The sequence below is a fragment of the Monodelphis domestica genome, chromosome 5 (genome assembly GCF_027887165.1).
Source record: "Monodelphis domestica isolate mMonDom1 chromosome 5, mMonDom1.pri, whole genome shotgun sequence".
In the NCBI taxonomy this organism is placed as follows: Eukaryota; Metazoa; Chordata; class Mammalia; order Didelphimorphia; family Didelphidae; genus Monodelphis; species Monodelphis domestica.
Window position 1 is genome coordinate 108133986 of NC_077231.1, and position 24725 is coordinate 108158710.

The window sequence follows — 24725 nt, forward strand, 5'->3', positions numbered from 1 at the left end:
ACTCAGGGTGTATAAACTTCCTGACACTTCCAGCTTCAGCTTTCTAGAGGTAAGATCATAAGTTCTCATGCATTCTAGGAAACATTCAAAATGGACTTCTAGCTAGTCCCCAAACATGATGTTTGTGCAAGCCACTTTCTATGCATCTTGAAATGCATTCCCACTTTTATCATTACCTCTTCATATCCCAATCCCCTGCTACTACTGTTCTCACACATACATATATTTTGTGACTCCCTCTCCCTGCCCTCCAAAATGAGGTATCCAAATGTGAACTATTTTTTTTCTGTTCTAATTTCCAATATAATGAAACCATAAACTTTGAATATGCAATTTTTAGTTCAATTATTATTGCCCAAGAGCTTACTCCAAGAAAGACAATAATCTACTATATTAATTCAATAATTATATTTTATATCTCAAAAATGTAAAATATATAAAAATATGAATTGCTAAAGTAGAAGAAAGCATAATAATACTTCAAATGTAATGGTACAAATGTCGCAAACAGGTCCCCAAATCAGTATGCCCACTCATATTGAAAAGAATTCATCATTGTACTGAAGGGAGAATCATCCCTATCCCCAAGAGAGAAAACAAATTTGAAAACAACTAGGTCTGGATAAATCAGAAGAGATGTGTTTTTTACATGATGGTCATTTTATAATTATGCATAAATATTAACATTATATTATTACACTTGCAATGAAAATAAAAATTAAGGTAACTTGCTTTGTATATTTTTTCCACATAAGTTCTTCGGGAAATATTTTTCATTTAAAGTAAGGGTTGTTGGTTTTTTTTTTTCTTTAAGCAGAATTATAATTTCTTCAAGATAGGGCCTCCTGGTAAGGAACTTCCTCCACTAATTCCGATCAGTGTCTTCTCTGTAACTTAATAGTCTTGGAGTTGATTATGGCACTGAAAGTTTAAATGACATCTCTAGGATCATAACAGTCAGTTGTATCAGACACATGACTTGAATCCAAATTTTCATGACTCTGAAGACATTTAACATTTATCTAAACCTAGGCTTTCTAAAATTATTTCATTCCTAATCAATATTTGTCTTAAGAAGGTCTGCAAAAGTTTCAGAATTCTAAAATACACACATCTTGGAGAATATATTTAAAAAACCAATTTGTTGTAATGAAACATGTTTTCCATGATTTGTCAAGCTCATCTAGACCTAGGTGGACACACATTTGATTTTTAGATTTGATTTAATAAGTTTTATTTGCATATACATGTCATTTAATCATTTAAACATTATTACTTTCATTTTTGATTGGGATAGTGATATTCATTAAGGATACTATTTATTATAAAGTAAGGCACAGAGAGAACTTGCGTTACTCAGATGGAGCCTATGTTACTCAGCAGGAACCTTAGCTACCACTCTTACAACTTAATGTAATACAACAACAATTACTACAAGATAATGTCTTACAATGTGATATATAAAATTTTATTTGAATATATTCATAGATTTGGATAATTCACTAAGACCATAAATTACAGAAAAATTGCTAATCTGCCTTGATTAAGTAGTTTCTTCACTGGGAATTCCTGATACCAATGAAATTATAGTTCTGCACAAGATTAGTATAGTTATAGTGCCTTGCTTGAGCAGAGACACATCAATCATAGAATAAATTACCTTAAGATCCAAACTGCTAAGACTTACAACATCATCATCTTTTTCTCTTCGTTTTCTTTTCTATAAGAGAAAAAAAATCATTTAAATCCTCAAATTTAATATGAATATTTAACTTAAAAAATAAGCAACTCCATTTAATCTAATTAAGTTGTACAACTACAGATATTCTCTTACATACAAAATTTGAGAGGAAAATCACAAATATGGTTTTATAAAATAATAGCTAAATGGCAGCAGGGTATAGTGGATAGAAAGCTGGTCTCAGAATCAGGAATACCTTGGTTCTAGTTATCTAATTTATATTGGCTGTATGACACTGGGCAAGTCTCAAGCCCTCAGTCTTCTAGAATTAGGCAACTCTCTATGGCTATATCTTATAGAGGACAGTCTAATCTGTATTGAAATTACAAGCTTAGTGTCTATCTCTTAACAGCAAAAAGAAGGAAAAGGGGGAAAAAAGACTGGCAGAACTGATTTATTTACCTGAATAAATGTTACCTTTAGCACAATCTTTGTTACCATGTTCCAATATAAGTTGCATACATAATTTTTGTCTATTATTTAAAATTCCACATTTTGGTTATTTATACACACACAATGTTAAGTTAGGAAGAACCTTAGAGATCACCTAATCAAAACACGTTTACAAATGAAGAAATAAAAGTTAAAGCAAATACATTTCTATTTTTTGGTTATATAAAAGATGATCAGTTTCTAAAGGGAAGAAAGAAAATACTCCTTTTCTTAACCATCTTTGCCCTTTGAGGATATTACTTCACTTATCCCCAATTTTAATCAAGTTGGTCTTTTATTAAACACGGTAAACAGGATTATGAGTAAAACTGTTTACTGAAAGAGAAGGGTAGGGGGGCATCTCTTATTAAGCTTATCAAAACAGATTTGAATGAGGTAGTACTAGCTCTAGAGTCAGAAGATCTAGGTTCATATTCCACTTATGACATATACTACTTGGGTAACCTTGGGTAATTCTTTAGGCTCTAGTTTCTTCACCCATAAAACAAGAGAATTGAATTGGGTGGCTTCTGAGATCCCTTCCAGCTATAGATCCATGACCTTAAGATTTGCCCAAAGACACAATGCTTTAAGATCAGGGCACAAATTCTTATCTTCTGATTCTAAAACTAGTACTCTTTCCATTATACTATGTTGTCTCTACAACACTTATCTGTAATGACTATGCATTCTCTAATAGAGTGTAAGCACCTTGAGGGCAGAAATTGTCTCAATTTGAAATTTATGTCCCCAGGTTTCAACACAGAGTAGGTGCTTAATAAATGTCTGTTGATTGAATGAAGAAATATACACAAGTATAGCTCTATACTATGGTAACCAGGATATAAAAGTTAGTATATGTTTATTACTTTAAAGAAAACCAAACTTTGAAAAAGAACAAGACAAAAATAGGAATACTGTATCAGCAAGTATCTGTATAAAGACTATAGATTGGATTATAATCATTACTAATGCTTTTCAAATCAAGACAAGTCAACAAAATTTATTAAATACCTATTATGTGTTGGGCACTGTACTAAGTGATTGAGATAAAAAGAAGGCAAAACTCCTCCCAAAAAAACAGTTCCTACTCTCTAGGAGTTCACAGACTTAATCAGGGGAAGACAAAATGCAAACAACTAAATAAGAAATATACAGGATTAAATGAAGATCATTTAAAAGAGAAGGCAATTAAGAAGGAACGGGTATGGTTTCTAGCAGAAGGTGAGACTTTAGACTTTAAGGAAGCCAAGAGGTGAAGAGCAGGAAAAGAATTCCAGGTATGAGAGATAGCTGGTAAAAATGCATGGAGTCAAGAGATGAAGTATACTGTGCAAGGTACAGCAAGGAGACCAGTGTCACTGGATCACAGAATTTGTGGAGGAAAAGTATAAGAAAACAGCAAGAAGGCAGGAAGATCACTTTGATAAAGGAGGGAAGGATGCATTGAGTGTGGAACTCAGGAGCAGGGATACCAGCCAGCAAGCTACTACAATGGTTGAGGTGGGACAAAGGCCTGCAGCAGGTGGTGTTAGATGAGAGGAAGGAGGAGATGTGAGAGATATTTCAAAAAGGGAGAATAGACAGAATTTGACAATTCATTAGATATGGGGGTAGCAAGACCTAAGACCTAAGTTTTAAATTCATGACTGACTAGGAATTCTTGACAGGAATAGGGAAGTTCAGAAGGGGGAGAGATTGAGGGAAAAATAGAGTTCCATTTTGGACAAGTTGAATTTAATATGTTTACAAAATATCTAGTCTGAAATGTCCAATAGAAAGCTGGAGATGAGAAATGGGAGGTCAGGGCTAGATAAATAAACCTGAGAATGATCTACATAGAGATGATAATTGAATACAAGGAAGCTAAGGAGATTACCTGTAGAAAGAAGGAGAATACAAGAAGGCCCACTACAGTGCCTTAAGGACACTCATACTTAGGTGTAATCTGGTTTAAAAAACAAAGGAGACTGAGGAAGAGGAAGAGAACTAGAAGTGAATGGTGTAATGAAAAATTAAAGAGACAAAGTGGTGCTTGATAGGGTTAAAGGGAGCAAAGAGGTCAAGATATGGCAAATTATTATTAGTAACTTTGCAGAGAGGTGTTTTAGTTGAATGAAGTCAGAAGTCAGATTGGAAAAAGTTAAAAAGAGTGAGAGGAAAGGAAATGGACCAGCCACTTTTCATTCTCTGGAGTTCTCTACTTCCTCCTTCCTGCTTTATAGGTGCTCTTTTATGTATTCTTCTCTCATTAAAACTAAGGTATTTGAGGACAGAGAATGTCTTCATCTTACTTATACTTATATCCCCACAGTGCCTCATATATACTAAGTGTTTAAAAAATAATTATTCATTCACTGGAGGCACAGACTACAGACTGCCTTCTTAAGGAGTTTAGCCATGAAAGGGAGGAACAACATAGGAAAATAGCTAACAAAGATGGTCAGATAAATTGAAATATTATTGAGGATAAGATATATTTGTAGGTATGAGGGAAGCAAACAACAGAAAGAGAGAAATTGAAGACAAAGGAGACAGGGGAATGATAGAAGGGTCAATCACCTAGAGAAGTCAGGATGGAATGCAATTAAGGATGCATGCAGAAAGGTTTAACTTGGCAAGATAGACTTCCTCTTTATGTGAATGATGAAGGAAGAGATGGTACCAGAAAAGATCTAGGAGATATGAGATGAGGAGGGGAGAATAGGACCAATACATTGATGATGTCAATTTTTCAGTGAAATATATGGTAAAGTTCTCAGCTGAAAAGGTAGGAGTATGAAACAAGAATGGAACAGGCTTTTATTAAGCACCTACTCTGTGATAAGCATTGTACAAATATCTCATTTGATCCTCACAAAAACACTGGGGAGGAAGAGTAGGTACCATAAATACCCCCACTTTACAGATGAGGAAACACAAGGCAGATGGATAATAAGTGACTTGCCCAAGGTCATGCAGCCAATAAACTATCTGAGGTTGGGTTTAAACTTGGGTCTTCCTGACTCCAAACCTAGCACTTTCAAGGTTTGAGAAGGGATGAAATAGTTTGCAAAAGTTTCTGTGGTAAGTGAGATAGTGAATTAAATAGGGAGGCATAAAATTGCCTTGCTGCAGTTACCTAACAAAAATGAAGTGGACCCAATGAAGCAGTTCCCTGATCTCCAGCTTCCTCCATCAGCATGTGAATAGGAACAAAATCAGTGAATGGAAGGAATAATCCAAGGCTAGGGCTTGACAGGGCAAAATCTTTGATAGGAAATAGAGGCATAAGACTGGAAAGAAGAAGACAAGAAGACAGGTTGAAGTGGTTCACCAAAGGGGTCATAAAACCTACAAATGATTTAAATTTTTTTTTCATCTAGATTTGGGGAATTTTAAAAAATCTTAAAATGTGCTTCTTAATTTATGACTTCTACGTGCCAGCTGAGTTTGTCTGGTGTTGCTGTGTTCTTTCTACTCATAACTACACTAAAGCAATTGAAATACTTCAGTATATACTTCATGAAGAATATTAAATCTATAGGAGTCCAAGTGCAAGACTTTGTTAAGTATATAAAAAGCATTTACTCACCAAAGTGAAATCCCAATGTGGCCCTGGTGTTAGAAATGTGAAGGAACTACCTCTCCGAAGGGAGTATCTATTAACAGAAAATACATAAAATAAATTTACAAGATACTGAGCTGTAGCAGCAGCTAAAGAGAAAGGTAGTTATAATTTTGGGATACTTTTGAAGTAGTTTAAAGCAACAGTTAAAATATTTAACAACAGAATTAAAACCTCACCTCCTTTTCTTCTTCCTCCCCCAAATTGATCAATTCATTTTCAATAGTAAGATTGTTACTAAAACAAAAGTGTGTTAAATGGACAGTTTCTTACCATTTAAACAACATTTTTTAATTGGTAAGGATCATAAGTGGTTATCCAATTAATTCTTCTCCTGATTCTAGTGCTTAAAATCCAAAAAAATAGAGATTTTTTCAAGATATAAAAAACACATCATCTGAAATGGAGATACACTAGAAGCTTTTGTATTAATCTAGGAACGAAACATGTCTACTCTTTCTAAATCAAAAATTGATATGATTCTATAAATTAGAGAAATAAAAATAAGATATATCTAATGTGTAAAGATAGGCAAAGAGGGGATAAAACCAATTCTATTTGCTGATAACAGTGGACTTGGATTACACAGAAAAAACTAGAGAATCAGAAAATATACTAATTGGGACAATGGCTTCATAAATGCTGCAGATTATAAAATAAACCTACTAAAATCAGTAGTTTATATAATTTTTTTAATTTAGGGAATAATTGAAAAGGAAATCCTGTAAAACAAGCAAAATATTTGCACATTTATCTACATTTAATATTTGTAGAAGTCTAATTACAGAGTTCCTTAAAAAAATAAACAGCAACTTAAAAAGCAGAAGGAATACTTGTTTATACCGCCCATCCCAATACATAAAAATTATAATACTACCAAATTTAATTTAGGATTTTAATGCTATACCAGCCTATCAAAGGAATATTTTATAGAACTTGATGAAAGAATAAAAAAAGTTTGGAGGAACAAAAGATGTAGAATATCAAGAGAAATAAGGGGAAAAGGTAGGAAAAAAAGAGAAAATAGCACTTTCAGACTTTATACTATAAAGCATCAATCAGGAGGGAAATTAATATTAAATTGTGTTTCTTATTAGCAACATTTCCATGTGAAATCATTTCCCCCTTAGTTTCCTAAGTTAAGGCTGAAATCATCTGCTTCCAAGCCAAGATTACTCCCAACTCTGTCCGAAGCTGTTTAGATCTTAAAAGTGAGGCAAGTTAGGTAACTAGGAGACTAGTGAGTCAGGCTTAGAGATGGGAAGTCAAATGGGTTCAAGTCTGGTCTCAGATACTTCTTACTTCATTATACAACCTTGGTCACTTAACCCCCAACTGTCTAGCATTTACTGCTCTTCTGCCTTAGAATGAATAGTTTTTACTGATTGTAAGACAAAAGGTTAAAAAAAAAGATCTTAAAAGTATTAAAGGCAGGGCTGATAAGTCATGTTGAACTTTGACCCATTAGAAAGTAAGATAAACCAGTCATGTGGCTGGGGTATGCTGGTGGTTTCCCCTTGAAATATCCACCAATGCAGACTGCCCTGCGAGGTCTAAAGAACAAACTTTCAGGTCAATCACAAAGAGGACACACCTCCCTTTAAAAAGGAGAGTCAAGGCTCACTTGTGTTTTGTTTGTTTTTTCTGTTTAGGAGGGTAGCAAAAAATCAAATTTTTGTTAACATATTTGCATGATTAATAAACAGTGTTATTCTCAGGGAAATTTGTTAAAATTTGGAAGTAATAGTCATCAAAATCAGGTGATGTCAGTTAGGATAGATAAATAGGTCAAATGGAACAGATTAGACAAAGAACAATCAGAAATAATGGAATTCAATAAACCACTTGTTTGATCAACTGGAAAAGATAAAATCCTAATAAAGAATCCTCTATTTCATAAGAACTTCTAGAAAAACTATAAAACCCTCTGATATACATGAGGCTTTGAAAAACACAATAAAATGTATTCTACAATAAATGCAAAGTAGATATACAGCTTGAATATTAAATATCATATTTGAAAAATAAAATAGATAATTTTGATTACATGAAATTGAAACTTTTCTGCATGAACAAAATTAACACTTCTAGGATAAGGCAAGTACTCAAATGAGCAAAATCTTTGCATCAGATTTCTCAGATAAAGATTATCAAGAAATACAGATAACTAACAAAAATTAATGAGACCAAATTCCATTACTCAATAAATAAAAGGCCATGGAATATGAACTGTTTTCAAATGAAGAACTGTAAGCTATTAATAATCATATGAAAGAACGCTCCAAATTGCTAAAAAGAGAAATGCAAATCAAAACAATCCTGAAGTCCCAACTCATGCCCAGAAATTTGGATGTTCTCTGGGAATGTTGGAGGAGGAGGGATAGAGAGAGAAATTTAGGCAATGTTAAAACAAAATATGTCAAATAAAGTTTTATGTTATTAATAATAAAGGACACAATGCTATATTCTGCTCTGGTCAGATCACATCTGGAGCAAGAAGAACAAATCTGGAAGATACATTTTTGGTAGAATACTAATAAGCACCCAGAGGAAAGTGATGAGGATAATAAGGAACTTTGAAATCATGCCATTTCTGAGGATTGATTGAAGGATTTGGAGATATTTAGCTTAAAGAAGATAAGACTAAGGAGGAATATGATTACTGGGGTTCAAGCTTTTGAAGGGCTATCATGTGGAAAAGAGATTGAAATTATAAAGTGGTAATTTAGGATTGATTTAAGGCAACACTTAACTATACTTATCCAAAAGGAGGAAGGATGGGTCCTCTTTGGGAGGTAATGGATTCACACAAAAGCTGGAATGATAACTTGTGGAATGTGCTATAGAAGGGTTCCTTATTCAGGTAAACTTTAGCCTACTAATTTTGAAATTCTGGGATATATTCACAAAAACTTACATATACAAGAAATCAAGTTTTATGGATTAAAGAAAATTTTGGTTATCTAAAAAATTTATTTATGTGAATACCTTATACCCTTGATGGTATTGGCTAAATGAGGCTGTAAGATTGAGAAATATCATAGCAGGAAAGGTTAAAAAAAATAAGGACTATTTAGCTTATTAAATAGAAAGTAGAAAATCATATTCAGGCATATTTCTATTTCCAATGAAAAATTAAAAAAAAAAAGAGATGACTGGGCAAATTAGGAAGAATTTAGGTTTGAAAGGAAAAGCAAAACTTCATAAACAAAATTTAAATTCACTTCTTTTAAGAAACCTAGTCCCTAGACTATACCAATGGAATATGGAATTCATTCTTCCTAAGGTCACCATTCCCTGTAGTTATTTGTTTAGAATAAAAAATAGGGAGAAATCCAAAGAAAAAAGTACACATGCCTACTTTTGTTACTTATAACATAAATAAATGAAAAAGAGGGGGTACATTTTATATATCCTAAGTCAGGACTCAATAGCTTTTAATTGTATTTAGATGAGGAAACTGACTAATTTTTTCAGCTTTTTAAAAGGGGAAATAAAGGAAAAGATAAATATAGCATGTTACCTAGGGTATTATTTTCCATCTTCAGCTCAAGATTCATACTAGGCCTATTGAGGATCTCAAATAAACATTTAAAAGAGCTCAGAGAAAAAGAACTTATATCCTGGACCATCAAAGATGGCACAGGTGGAAGTTTCTGCTCTACCATATCTACTTTTGACTCTACAGTAATCCCTCACCTATTGTGGGAGCTACTTTCCAGACACCCCAGAGATAGGTGAAAATCCCCAAAGTAGCAGGAGAACAAACAGACTGATGCAATAGTCACTGAGCCAATCAGCACCCAGGATACAGAACACAGGGCTGATGAGGGGCTGTTTGTTAGGAGTTAGTTCAACCCTTCCCATCCCACCCCAGGAATGTCAACTCTGTCTCAAATCAGCTCCATTTTCCTGAGGGGGACAGAAGGGGTGGCCACCTTTTTTTTTTTTTTGACCTGAGGTCAAGGGAACAGAGCCAGCACTGAGTAAATCCCCTAGCTAGCTGAGCATGATAGGGACTTGGTCCCTGGGCCTCACTTCTAAGGGCCCTACCCAGCATCCCAGGTGTCCTTGGAAGTGTCCCATCAAACTGTGCTTGTGTCTTCAAGAACTCATTGGCTTTTGCTCCTGCCACCCTGCTCTGGCCTGTTTTCTCCTTTGTTTGGTGTGACTCCCCTGTGCACCAACACTCCTGCCCACCCACATTCTGACCTAGTCCTGCCTCCCCTAAGCTCCCACCCCAGCACCTGTTCCTTCCCTTTCTTCTGCCTCTCCTAGATCAGGCGAGCTCCTGCTAAGATCCTTCCACCCTTTGTTCTTACCCCAGCAGCCTGGCTGTGTGTCCACAGGTCTCATTCCTCTTCCTCCTCCTCCTCCTCCTGGCAAACACTTCTGAGCCCTAGCTCCCCCTCTCCCACCCCAAAGATGGGAGGGAGATTGAACTCCAGGCGCTAGAGCTACAAGCCTCAATTCTCCAGTCAGTGTTCTATCCACTGAGACCCCCTTCCTGCCTCCAGTTCGTCCCCATCTCAGAGATTTGGACAGAAAGGCATTCTCCCTTCTTAGCCCTCCTGTGCTTTGGGGGCATGTTACATACAGTCCTGTGGTCCAAAGCACCTTGCCTGGGCTCAGCTGCTCTTTTGGTTGGGCAGTGGGAAGGGGGGAAGTTGCTGTTGGATTTTTCATTCAATAAACTGTTGGTTTCTTAAAAAACAAAATCCCAGCAAAAACATCAAGATAACAGAAATAGATTTGTTTTTAAAAACCACAATTCAGTGAAGCAGGGATAAGTGAACTGCAATATAGTGAGGGATATTTTTTTAACCCTAAATGAAAAGAAGAAGTGAAACCAAAGGTATTATAGGTACAAAGATGGTTAAGCAGCCTGAAGGTCTTTTTGGGTCCCTCCTCATTTCTGTTTGAAACTGGCATAATGCTAAAAACTTCTTTTCAAGTTGTAATACTAAAATTACCTATAATTCTAAGAGTTTTAAAATTATAATTCTTAGTTCCTGTGGCAACCCAATATTGAGGATTTTCAAGTCCAATTTAAATTACTCTTATATAATAAGCAATTATGAATATAATTTGAATATTGTTATAAGATTTGGATATTAACCTAAAAATGCCTGAAGAAAAAAGCATCCTATATTAGCACCTGAGAACCCAGTCTGAGGAAAGTTGACAGGGCTCTGCATCATCACAGATTAGTGTTGTTGACTTCATAGTATATGGGCAAGGCATAATTAACCTGGAGATAGTTTTCATGTACTTCATGCACCAAAAAGCTGCTGTAAAGGATGAAAAGTCATATGTGTAACTTTAAGAAAAATATCCTACTTCAAGTACCTAAGAGTCATTACAAAATTGTCATCTGCATCCCAAGATTTGTGCTATAAGATTCTGAGCTCACTAGAATGTATGGATTATGAATCAGAAAAATGTGGTCACTTCATTAAAGAAAACATAAAATGTAGCTTTGTATTGTGTGCCTAAAAATTATGTTAAATAAAATATGGTAAACTTTGTTAATAATTTTTCTCCAAAAGATTATTTATTATTTGAGCTTTGAGAATTAAATAAAAATTGAATTTTTCCCTAGAAATATAGAGAATATCTTTATTTTTTAAAGTCTGTTGGAGGGGGCAGCTGGGTAGCTCAGTGGATTGAGAAGCAGGCCTAGAGATGGGAGGTCCTAGGTTCAAATCTGACCTCAGACACTTCCTAGCTGTGTGACCCTGGGCAAGTCACTTGACCCCCATTGCCTAGCCCTTACCACTCTTCTGCTTTGGAGTCAATACTGTGTATTGGCTCCAAGATAGAAGGTAAGGGTTTAATAAAATAAAATAAAGTCTGTTTGACTATGGATTGGCCCCTGAAAAATTAAAAGAAAAATTAGCCACTTATAATACAATTCAACAGATATGAACTCCTTAATCTTAACCAAAAAAAAAAGAAAAAGAAAAAGAAAAAGAAAAAATGTCAGAGGAAGGAAGCTGTTTTCTTACAAACCATGGAAGAAAAAAAATAACAAAACTCAGGTGTTTCTAAAAATTAACTTCTATTGCCACCTAGAGGAAAATGAATCAAACTACGGCTTATTATACCTTGAAGGGCACCTTGAAGAAGTCATAAAAACAATACCACTCAATCTTAAAATAAATTTAGAAGGAATATTCTATTTTTTAAATTAGCTTTTATAATTTGCTAGAAATTAGGGGAATTTCTTTGAATATCTATGACTGTACAGTAAATAATTTCTCTTGTGGCTTTTTTGGTATGAGGTTGTAATTTCAGTGGGTTACTTCAGTGATATTCCTACTGTGGAAACTCTCTCCGCTAATGCAGAATTCTTGTCCTTCTTTAAGGCAAAACATGAAAATATAGTAGTATTGAAATAGATTAAAACAAAGTCCCTGATAAATTGGTAACGGTAGTAATCAATAAATTATACTTTCCCTTATAGAAAGCAGGCTTAAGTAATGTACTTTCCCAGGCTGTAACAACAGATGGTCAGGGGAACTAGGGGATGCCCCCCTCAGGGACAGGACAAAGGAAGGTCCATCCTCCCAATTTATGGTACATCTGGCCTGTGTCCGATAAGACTTGTTTTCCCTGGTCAGTCTGCCCCAGGCCACATTTCACTTTTTTTTAAAACTTAAAGCCATATATCCTTCATTTGCTTTGTATGAGTTCATTTTACCTTTTTACCTTTCTCACCTATGGAAACCTATAAAAACTGTCTGTAACTTTGCCTCAGGGTGGCTTTCACTAGGAAGGCTGCCCTGGCCAGTTAGGTACATATTGTTAATCAATAGATTAATAAACAAATATTGGTTCCATTAATTGAACTTCTTGGTGTCCAGACTCGCTTTCTGAAGTGCCCTACTTCAGTATATCATATATAATTGAATAGTGTTATAAGATTTGCAACATAATATTCTCCCAATAACTTTGTAAAATATGTATTATATTTAAGTATTACTTTTTATAGATGAAGAAACAGCTTCAGACTAGTTAAAGTGCATGTGTAACAAAGCTTTGGAACAGACCTAGGTAACCTAAAATAGAGGTACTGTGTAAGAGAATCTTCTCTTACATAGTACTCACAAGGGGCCTGTTTCTGAGATAAAATATTCAGAGTTCCCCTAACATGTGGGTAGGAGCAACTTCTTTCCATTGGCTATTATAAAAGGGAATTGATAAATGGAAGGGTTAAATGTGGTCACCAATATTTATTATATCTTAAGTCAGAAATTTATTTACAAGTATTTATAAATGAAGAGGAAACAATAGAGAAATGTGAGGGGGATAGAGAAGTTATCTATCCTATCAACCTAAATGTTTTGCTCCAGGTCTGCTTAATCCAGGCAGAGATTAATTAGCTCTCAATCAGGAAGGCTGGTAGTGAGTAACCAGGAGGCCTCCTCCAAAATGGAAGCTAGGCTCCTCCAGAAGCTAAGGGTCAGCCTTTTACTCACCCAAGGAAATAATCCAAGAGTCAGAGTCCAAGTAGAAGCCAAGCTCCAAGACCCATGCTCCCTTGAAGACTTTCTAAGACTATCTCTAGAAGACAATCTCTTCAGACTATCTTCTCAAAGACAATCTGCCCTGAGGGAGTTCAAGGCTTCCTATTATTGTAACTTCTTGACCTTGCCCCTCTTCACAGGGGCCAATCATAGTTTCCAAATTGTCTAGCACTGCCCAGGGGGCAGTGCCTGTGGGACCAACTTCTTACCTTCTGAAGGTTAAATCTCATCAAAAAGATTCACAGCTAAGGGTGTGAATTTTCTAAGTGCCTAGCTAGCTTTTCACCTAGTACAAAGTAGGGTGTTCAATCTTTTGTTGAATCAATTTAAAAGTACAGAAAGGAGAGTTAATCCTGTCTTGGTCTAGTGAGGTACTAAGTAGGGGTACTTAAATTATTGTTAACCAAAGTGTTAACTCAAAATAAAGAAAGGGAATAAAGGATTCCTTTTTACACTATGTAGCCAGAATTTTAAATCTAACTGTCTTAATCTACCTGACAAAAGCACAGTAGCTCTTTCTGGTGGCATCAAGGAATGAAGGTCTCATTCATCTACAAAATGGGCACTATATATTGCCACTATCCTTTTCTCCTTAGGCCCTGTGACACCAAATGGGTTTTGTGTATTAAGGGTACTTCAGTTCTTGATACAGAAGATAGCAGATCTCTGGGAGCTTGAGTCATGATAACCTTAGAGCCCAAGATCTAAGCCAGATGTTAAGGCTAGCACAGCAGAGAAATCCTGAGAAACCAGGGTGCTGGTATGCAAATCTCAAGAGGTTGGAATTTGGACTTGAAACCCACTGGGTAATGATCTACAGGAATTGAGGTAAGCTATAAACTTAACAAATTTTTCTCCTCTCTGGAGACCAAGGAAGAACAGGAAGAGTATAAGCTCTCAGGGTGTTGGGAGAGGGAAAAAAGATCTGCATATTCTTAATACCTTTGAAGTAATATTCCTTTGGATAAATGGAAATGAAGTGATTTGACTCTTAAAAGGAGAAGAATATGATCAGTGGGAGGCTTGAGCCAATGACAAAGACAAGCTACCCCCCAGACTCCTTAAGGATACTGTAGAACCAGGAAGAGAGTAAAATGTAAGACTTGGCCTTGTAAAATGGAGATTTGAAGCCTAGACTTCAATCCCCAGAAGTCCTTGGTATTTCCCAGAATTCCCTATAATCTCACCCGAGTCTCCACCTAGGTGAGATCACAATGATTAGCTAGTTCTCTGCCTCACTAGGTTTTCTTCCTCTACTCAACCATTGCAAGATGCAGTAAGTAAGCTGTGAATGGGCTAATCAGCCCTAAGCATGTGGTTTATTATTTTGTATCCTTGATTTCTAATAATCTTTAATAAACCTCTTTTAAATATAATGCTTTACTAGAGACTAAATTTAATTTTTACGGCATAAAGGTGGTAAGGGCACTGGTTTCTGGGGAAGATTAGGTTCACAGTTTAACTTAGTTTCTATATAGCAAAAGATAGCAAACTATAATCCAAAAGGCAAATATTGCCTTCTACCTCTTTTTATATTACATATATATATACGTACATATATATATATATACACACACATATATATTCTTGCAAGTATTTATATGATATATATATTCTTGTCTACTAAGAATAATTTGATAATATAGAGTAAGTATCTGACCTAGAAGCCTGGGTTTTCATGGTTCAAGCTTCTGGGTCTGAGGACTTTACCTCCTGCATCTAGAACTGAAAAAGAAAAATGAAAACCCCCCAACAGTGTTTTGAAGCAACAGGGCTTAAGAGGAAAGGAAAAGAAGTTCTTTCCTCCATTTAGCTTAGTACACAGTGTTCATTTTGTGGGAGGAAAAGACCTTCATCCATGAAATGTGCAGATTTAAAGATAAAATAGAAAGATGCAGACTGTTCTAATGATGGAGGAAGTCAAAGGAAAGAGACTCTTTCCATTCATGCAATGAGGAAACAAAGTATATCTTATTCCAAATGCAGGTCTCTGGCATCTCCCACATAGATCCTCCACATGAACTGAGTTGGGTATGTATCAAAGCAATTACACAATTCTATATTCATTTACTAGGTATACCAAGAGTATAAGAGTATAGAAAGAGTAAAAAAGCAAACGAACGAACTAGGGTCCCCTCAGCTCAGAAAGCTGAGTAAATACAAAATAGATGGAAAGAGTAGGAGAGGGATTTTTTTTTTAAACCCTTACCTTCTGCCTTGGAGCCAATACATTGGCTCCAAGGCAGAAGAGTGGTAAGGGCTAGGCAACGTGAAGTGACTTGCCCAGGGCCACACAGCTGGGAAGTGTCTGAAGCCAGATTTGAACCTAGGACCTCCCATCTCTAGACCTGGCTCTCAATCCACTGAGCCACCCAGTTGCCCCTAGGAGAGGGATTTTAACAACTTGGGAGAAACAATAAAGTCCTCTGTTAAGAAATGGTCTTTAGCTTATCCTTACGGGGAGTCACAAGAGATGGACATGAAAGAACTCAAGTCCTAGGAATGGGGAATAGCCTGTATAAGATACAATTTTTCAACTCAAGACAATTGAGAAGGTTAGCAGGAAAGGCGCGTCCCATGGGGGTAAAACTGGAGCACAGTCCAGAGCCAGTAATACTCTTGACAAAACAGCAGAAGGTTACATCATGGTAAGACAACAGCAGGCCTTGGGGACAACTGAATCAGCAGCAGATGGTAATGAGGAAGGCAAGTAATCAAAGGTGACTATATAAGTTCCTTTGCTGGCATGGGGTGCAAGACTCTTTTGCATTGCCTATTCATAGAACTGGGTCCAAGAACTGAGTTGCAGTCCCAGTGCAAGTTCTGCACTTCCAGAGCTTGTAGCTATAGAGGAAAGGAGACCCTGGTCATAGTTTCGGAGAGGAAAATATTGCTTGTGATTGTTCACAGAAAAGAACACAGATCAGGAGAATAGAAAACATGCTTTTCCCAAGATCATATCACTTTGGAAGAACTGAAAACTTACAGACCTCTAGAACTACCTCTGAAAACAGCTGCACAAAAACCTGACACTTGGGACAGTGTCTGCTCCTACTGCCCCCAGCAGAACCCAATTTTAGCACAAAATTAAAAGTCAAGAAATATGCTGGAAGTATATACTCTCTACTCAAATTTTATCCTACTTATATATCAGCGTTAAATGTTGAATCTCCTCCTTTTCTAACCCCTGAAGGATTCACTTCAGTATAACAGCTGCCTCTCTCCTATCCTATTGTCCAGAAACTTGAAAAACTTGAACTTTGTATAATTGAAAATCTGTTACCCCAAAAAAATTAACTACATTTCCCAGGAGCCTACTGACTTCCTATCGTTATGTACTTCCTGTAGACAGGGGATATTAGGCAAGGATGTGAAGGGTTCCACCTCTTTACTTCCTGTTCCAAGCTTGGTGGTAGTAAGATGGTAAGTTTGAATTCGCTGATCAGCCATTGACATGTGGTCTTTATTTTGTATCTTCTTTATTCCTTGATTTCTAATGATCATTAATAAATCTCTTAAATATAATATTTTTATTGAGATTAAATTTTAACTTTTACAACTTGAAAATGGATATCAAACTGTACATCCATTCCTCTTGACTTTTTCCATTTTTTTCCCTAAACAATTTTACAGAGAAACATTATACAAAATTTCGCATGCTGAAACAAGGTCTCTCATACCTAAGAACCATTCTTAAAGCAGAAGGCATTGGTTAACGTTATCCTATTAGTAATGGAGAATATTGTTCAGTGATGTATTCTGTATTCCACAGCTTTTATCCACTTTTCCAAGACTACTGCTTCCCTCATTCAGTGTCCTGTAACATAAAGATATACAATATATTCATGGGCATAGATAATCTCTATTTATTTATTTAGAGGCCTTATCTTCTGTCTTGGAATCAATACTGTGTATTGGTTCCAAGGCAAAAGAGTGGTGAGGGCTAGGCTATGAGGGTTAAGTGACTTGCCCAGGATCACACAGCTGGGAAGTAACTGAAGTCAAATTTGAACCTAGGACCTCCTGTCTCTAGGCCTGGCTCTCAATCCACTGGGCTACCCAGCTGCCCCCCACAGCTAATCTTTTAAAAAGTATATCATTAACAATATAATAATAATTAAGCACAAAATAGGGAGTCAAATTGTGTATAAAACTGAAAAATTATACAGTCCATTTTAATGAAGTAGAATCAAGAAAATTTGGGTAATCTGCAAAATAGAAGAAAACCAGTTACAAGTCTAGCAGGAACCTCAGAGAATGTAATAACTCCATAAACTAATGTCTAGCTCATACTCACTCAGAACCCCATCCCTAGGCTCACTATACAACCCATAGTTAAGGTGCAAGGCTGCACTAGCCAATTCAACTCATGGGCTTGTAACAAAAAACAACCATACATCCAGTTTCCCCTCCTCCGCCTCTTTCCAGTGCCTTAAAAATCCAAGCTTCAAATTATAGAAATTGGCTGATGTTTCCTTAGGCAGTACCATGGAACCATTCTATGCTATCAAAGATCTCTGCAGTAATGCAGAGGAACACAGAAAAAGAAAGAGGTAAGACATGTATCTTAGCTTGAAATAATAGATCTCTTCTCCACAATCCATCCCCTCTCATTCCCTTCTCCAACCAGAGCTGCAGAATTCCAAACTAAAAACAGACTAAGCCTTAAGGAAAGAACCTAGTATTCCTGCTAAAAGTCATTCAGGGCAAAGACCTAGGTTGGTAACCTGTGAATTGTCTAGTGTTGGAGGAGGCTAAGACATTTTGAGATCCAGGCTTCCAGGACATGAATATAAGAGAGGAGGAAATTGGACATTGGAGGGAAAAAAAACAAAACAGAAAAATAGACTGAAATTACCAAGGATTTCAGGAGAAAGAAAACTTAAAGACATGAAGAAAAAATAATATAAAACAAATAATAAAAAACTGATAGCAGAAAGAAATGTGTCTTCCAGGTCTAGTAAATGAATTCAGGTATTAAGAACAAATATCACAGAACAATGGAGGATGATTCAACAAAAAAGACAGAGGACCCTGTGGATTTTGAGAACACGGAACCACAACGTAGTTTCTACATGACTAAAATGAGAATTATGAGAACAGAATTTATAGCCTTCACAGAAGAAATAGCTATCAGAATAGAAAAATATGAATGTGCAATGGCAAATCTCACCAAAGAAAGAGAAGACAATTGTTTGTAATGCAAATACATAGAAGTGTAAGGTAATCTGGAAGAAAACCAAAAATTAACTTTAAAAGAAAATTTGCTCTCTATTTAAGAAAAACACATTAATCTTGAATACAAGATGCATACAGAGAGCCTAGGAATTATATAGGTTCCCCAGAAATACATGACAAATAAAAAAAATCTGAACATCATGATATAAGAATACAAGAATCCCTTGGGGATAATGTGGGTTCAGTTCCAGACCACTGTAATAAAGTGAAAAATCACAATAAAGGAAGTCACAATTTTTTTTTGTTTCCCAGTGCATATAAAAGTTATGTTTATACTACAGTGTAGGCTACTAAGTGTGGAATAGTACTATCTAAAAAAATAATGTACATACCCTAATTTAAAAATATTTTATTGTTTAAAAAAATGCTAACCATCATTTGAGTCTTCAGTGAGTTGTAATCTTTTTATTGGTAGAAGGTCTTACCTCTATGCTGATGGTTGCTAATTGATCAGGGTGGTGCTTATTAAAGGTTGAGGTGGCTGTGGATGTCTTAGAAATTATTCTGTGCCCACCAGAAAATGCAGGAGGGAATGGAATGTGTTTGGTATACAGCCCAAGCATGACCTACCCTACAAATCTGAGCTTAGGGATAAATTTTTTTTCAAAATGGACATTCAATAATAAAGAAGCATTTTAAACATTTATTTATTTATTTGTTAGAGAAAAAAATTTTAAACCCTTACCTTCCATCTTGGAATCAATACAGAAGAGTGGTAAGGGCTAGGCAATGGGGGTCAAGTGACTTGCCCAGGATCACACAGCTGGGAAGTATCTGAAGTCAAATTTGAACCTAGGACCTCCTGTCTCTAAGCCTGGCTCTCAATTTACTGAGCTACCTAGCTGCCCCTGAAACATTTTTTAAGGAAAATCACATCAAAAGAAATTGAACATCCAGACAACAGAAATACAAGAGGAATAAATGTCTGTAGCAAGCAAGGAAAGCAATAGCAATAGAATGACAGCAGAGCTGGTGGAGTTGTGAATTGATCCAACCATTCTGGAGGGCAATTTGGAACTCTGCCCAAAGGGCGACAAAAGAATACCTACCCTTTGACCCAGTCATAGCACTGCTGGGTCTGTACCCCAAAGAGATAATGGACACAAAGACTTGTACAAAAATATTCATAGCTGCGCTCTTTGTGGTGGCCAAAAACTGGAAAACGAGGGGATGCCCATCAATTGGGGAATGGCTGAACAAACTGTGGTATATGTTGGTGATGGAATACTATTGTGGTAAAAGGAATAATAAAGTGGAGGAGTTCCATGGAGACTGGAACAACCTCCAGGAAGTCATGCAGAGCGAGAGGAGCAGAACCAGGAGAACATTGTACACAGAGACTAATACACTGTGGTATAATCGAACGTAATGGACTTCTCCATTAGTGGCGATGTAATGTCCCTGAACAACTTGCAGGGATCCAGGAGAAAAAAAAACACCATTCATAAGCAAAGGATAAACTATGGGAGTGGAAACACCGAGGAAAAGCAACTGCCTGAATACAGAGGTTGAGGGGACATGACAGAGGAGAGACTCTAAATGAACACTCTAATGCAAATACTATCAACAAAGCAATGGGTTCAAATCAAGAAAACATCTAATGCCCAGTGGACTTACGCATCGGCTATGGGGGGTGGGGGGAGGAAAAGAAAATGATCTATGTCTTTAACGAATAATGCTTGGAAATGATCAAATAAAATATATTAAAAAAAAAAAGAATGACAGCAGAAAGTAGTGAAAGACTTGTTTCTAAATGTACAGAGTCACTGTGAGGACAGAAGTTAGACGGAGTTGTTCGCAGAGAGGACAGCTTGGGGCATTATGAAAAGAATCTTCCAACACTTAGCTTATAGATAAAAAAAAAAATATATATATATATATATTTTTTTTTTTTTTGTGGGACTGAAATATACTTTAAGGGTGCATGGAAGGTGGGAAGAAAGGAGGATGACAGAAGGTAATATGTGATAGTACCTATCCAAATCAAAAGGGGAAAATGATTCCTGTAGTCTCTCGAGAAGAACCTAGAGGTGACTAGTGGTTGCGAAGGTGGGGGAGGCCTAAAAATGAGGAGGGAAGAGAGAAACTTTGTTTTGGAGTGGAAGGAGGTTCCATTAAAAAATGCTATGATGTGTGAAGAGAGATGTTCTGTGAAGATGGGGAAGATGTTTGTAAGGATTGTTATTTAAAAAGTCCACTGTCCTGCCTCAGTTTCTCTTCAGAGGACTAGTACCTGAAAGAATGGGAGGGCGTGGACCCATGGAAGAGATTGTGAAGCAAATGGGGAAGGGAGTCTTGTATTTGAAAGTCAGCTCTTTTCACCAGAATGCCTGCAAGTCCTCTATTTCATTAAATATCCATTTCCCCCCATCCCCCCATCTCCATAGAATTATATTAAATTTAAATTAGGTTGTAATTCTAGCTCCTTTGCCTACCAGAATGTCATATTCCAGGTCCACTGCTCCTTTATCATAGTAGCTACTAAATTTTGTATAATCCCAATTATGGTACTATGGTATTTGAATTCTTTCTGGCTATTTGCATTATTTTCTCTCTGGCCCAGGAGCTTTGGAATTTGGTAATACTATCCCTGGAAATTTTAATTTTAGTATCTCTTTTAAGGCAATAGGTAGATTATTTTGATTTCTATTTGCCCTCTGGTTCTAAGATATCCAAGAAGTTTTCCTTTATAATCTCTTGACACATGATGTCTTAGCTCTTATTTTTATCATAGCTTTCAGATTGTCCAATAATTCTTAATTATCTCTCCTTGAAGTGTTTTCTAGGTCAGCTATTCTGATAAGATATTTCATGTTTTTGTCTTTTTTCATTCTTTTATTTTATTGTTTCTTGATGTCTCAGAGAGTCATTACTTTCAACTTGATCAATTAATTTTTAAGAAATTATTTTTTTCAGTAAGGTCTTATACCTCTTTTTCCATTTGGTCAGTTGTGGTTTTTATGAAGCTATTTTCTTCTGTATTTTTGTGCCTCTTTTGTCAAGCTGTTAATTCTCTTTTTATATATTTTTTTTGCATTGTGTGAAGATTAAATTTAACTCTCCCCTGATTATAACAATGAAATTAATTAACTCTCCCCAGATTGTGAAGATTAAATTGTAACCCCTGCCTATTTTTTAGATTTAATCACCAAAAGTGTAAATACCCTTCTTCCAGTAGTGGGGAGATCTGCTCATTTTTTAGATTTAATCACCAAAGGTATAAACACCCCATTTCACACATTAAGTGGGAGGTCTGTGACCCATGTGTGAAATAGTGGGTGACGAATCAAAATCAACTGACTGTCTCTAGGCAGTCCTAAAAGCAAAAGCATCAATTGTGATTGGTAGACATAAAAATTAGGGGAAGTGACTGCAAAAGAAAGTGCCTTTAAAAGGAAGTGACACCTGCCTGAGTGAGGTTCGACTTGGAACTCTCACTTGGAGTGGAACCTCCTGTGAGAGAGAGTTCTACTGGAAGCTCCACTGGGAGTTCAACTTGGGAGTGGATGAAGAATCTGCTGACTGAACTAACACATGGTGAGTGAAAAGCTGACTCTTAACTGCTGTTTTTTGGTTTGTTTGTTTGTTTCTGAAGAGACTGGCCTCAGGAAAGACCTATCCTTTTGAGAGACTGCCCCGGGGTCCTTGACTTTGCCAAGGCCTGATGAAACTAACCCTCCCTGCCCAGGGGAGCCAAGAGTAAATTACTTAGTGCTTAGGCTAGATATCTTACTCTAACCTCTCTCTGATTTCCTTCTTCATTCTTCTCTATATTTTGTAAATAAATTGTAAAATAAATCTCTTTGGAATTAAATTCCTGTTAGCCTAATCAATGAATTGACTTTTCTTATCCAGAATCCAGTCTCTTGGAATTTTTATTCACCTCATTCCAATTTTATTGGCATTAAGTCAGGTCAAATAGTTTTTAATGGTCCTTCATTTGTTGTGAATTCTCCTTTCTCACTTTAGATACCTATAATTTGTTTTTCCTTTATCTTTTAAAAATCGGATTCTAAACTATGCCCAAAGGGCGACAAAAGAATATCTACCCTTTGACCCAGCCATAGCACTGCTGGGTCTGTGCCCCAAAGAGATAATGGACAAAAAGACTTGTACAAAAATATTCATAGCTGCGCTCTTTGTGGTGGCCCAAAACTGGAAAACGAGGGGATGCCCATCAATTGGGGAATGGCTGAACAAACTGTGGTATATGTTGGTGATGGAATACTATTGTGCTAAAAGGAATAATAAAGTGGAGGAGTTCCATGGAGACTGGAACAACCTCCAGGAAGTGATGCAGAGCGAGAGGAGCAGAACCAGGAGAACATTGTACACAGAGACTAATACACTGTGGTATAATCGAACGTAATGGACTTCTCCATTAGTGGCGGTGTAATGTCCCTGAACAACTTGCAGGGATCCAGGAGAAAAAAACACCATTCATAAGCAAAGGATAAACTATGGGAGTGGAAACACCGAGGAAAAGCAACTGCCTGAATACAGAGGTTGAGGGGACATGACAGAGGACAGACTCTAAATGAACACTCTAGTGCAAATACTATCAACAAAGCAATGGGTTCAAATCAAGAAAACATCTAATGCCCAGTGGACTTACGCGTCGGCTATGGGGGGTGGGGGGGAGGAAAAGAAAATGATCTTTAACGAATAATGCTTGGAAATGATCAAATAAAATATATTATAAAAAAAAATCGGATTCTATTCTTTCTATTTTGTTAATCTCTTCTTTGGTTGTATAGCTAAACAAAATTTTATACTTTGGGATTTGAGTTTCTTAAAAAATAGGTTTATTTTTCTAACTTTTTTCTTTATTTTTTTAACTACATTCAAAATAATTGATGTTTTTCCTTTTGTTGATGAAAATGTTTAAAGCTGTGAATTTCCCCCTAAGAAATGCTTTGGCAACATTCCTCAAATTATAATGCCTCACTGGTGACATTATCTTTAAGGAAATTGTATTATTTCTATGATTTATTTTTTGACACCCCCAAACACAGAAATGATTTAAGATTATTTGGTCTCCAATTAATTTTTAATCATTAATTCAGCAGCCCTTTACTAGGACTATAAAATGTTTAACATTTCTGCTTTTCTGTAATTGTAGTAGAGCTTTATGCTCTACTCTATGGTTAATTTTTTAAAAGGAGTCACAAACATTTGTGAAACATGTATGTTCCTTCTTCTATTCAATAATCAGCAGAGATCTATTAAATCAAATTTTTCTGAAGTTCTATTCAGTTCATTTAAAAAATTTCTTGGGTAACATTTATTTGGTTTGTAATGGATTGTATAAACCCCTAGTATTATAATTTTACTGTCATTCTCCCTACATTTCATTTAACTTTTCATTTAAGTATTGAGATACAGTGCCATTTGTTTGTTGTTTGATCTTCATTTTCAGAGGACCAATGATATCACAGACCAATGCCTTAACTTGTGCTTTTAAGTAAGACATGAGCCTCCTTCTCTTTTCTGAGGGATCCAAGTCTAGTAGTAAGGCAAAAGTACCAGCCTGGGATGCAGTGGATGACTGTTTCATCTTTGATGTCTATCCAGGCTCTAAGTATTCTGAGTTCTTTTTGGAGTTGCTCATTCACCTTTGGTATCCTCTTGGCACTCAATTCTCATCTATGGCTACAAGATGTAGCATGTACAACATCCATACCCAGTAAACCATCTCAGCAAATAGGTTAAACTAGGTGGAGGGTAACCTATGGGCCATAAATCCATAGTTAGTTAGGGGGTGTCTACCCCAGGTATGTGAAGAATTCCCCAAGTAGAATGGGTAGAGAAGAAAAATTTGTTCCAAGGGTCACAAAGTTGGTGGGAGGAAGTGCTGTAGAGTGCTAAGAGCTTGCCATTTGATAGATATGTTTGGCATTAATTGTCTATCTATGGTAACTTTAAAATGGAAATATAATTTCCCTCTTTGTTTATTATTTACTGCTTCTTTGTGTTCAGTAGAGGCAGAATAGATTTTGCTCTAATCTCTTTTTTTAATGTGGGTAGATAAAAGAAGGGATGCGAAGGGGTGGGTTCTCTCTATTCCCTGGACCAAGTGTAGAAGACTTGCTGAGAGCTATGTGGAAGAAGCAAGACATGGTCAGACTTAGATGAAAAAAATACACTTTAATCTCTATCTATCTGCTTTCTCTATTCA

The 24725-nt window shown here is 36.2% G+C and overlaps 1 protein-coding gene across 2 annotated transcripts in view; it reads right to left on the reverse strand.

The window, feature by feature from the left end:
* Positions 1-24725, reverse strand: part of NET1 (neuroepithelial cell transforming 1) — a 68870-nt gene that overhangs the window by 38826 nt on the left and 5319 nt on the right. The window contains exons 2-4 of one of the 2 annotated variants that reach the window (XM_056799035.1): positions 16990-17126; positions 5748-5814; positions 1661-1720 (exon numbers count right to left, since the gene is read on the reverse strand). In XM_056799035.1, the coding sequence (XP_056655013.1) occupies positions 1661-1720; positions 5748-5814; positions 16990-17018 (156 nt within the window). In that variant the 5' untranslated portion in view covers positions 17019-17126. The remainder of the gene's footprint in view (positions 1-1660; positions 1721-5747; positions 5815-16989; positions 17127-24725) is intronic. The other variant, XM_001374355.5, reaches the window with a different exon arrangement.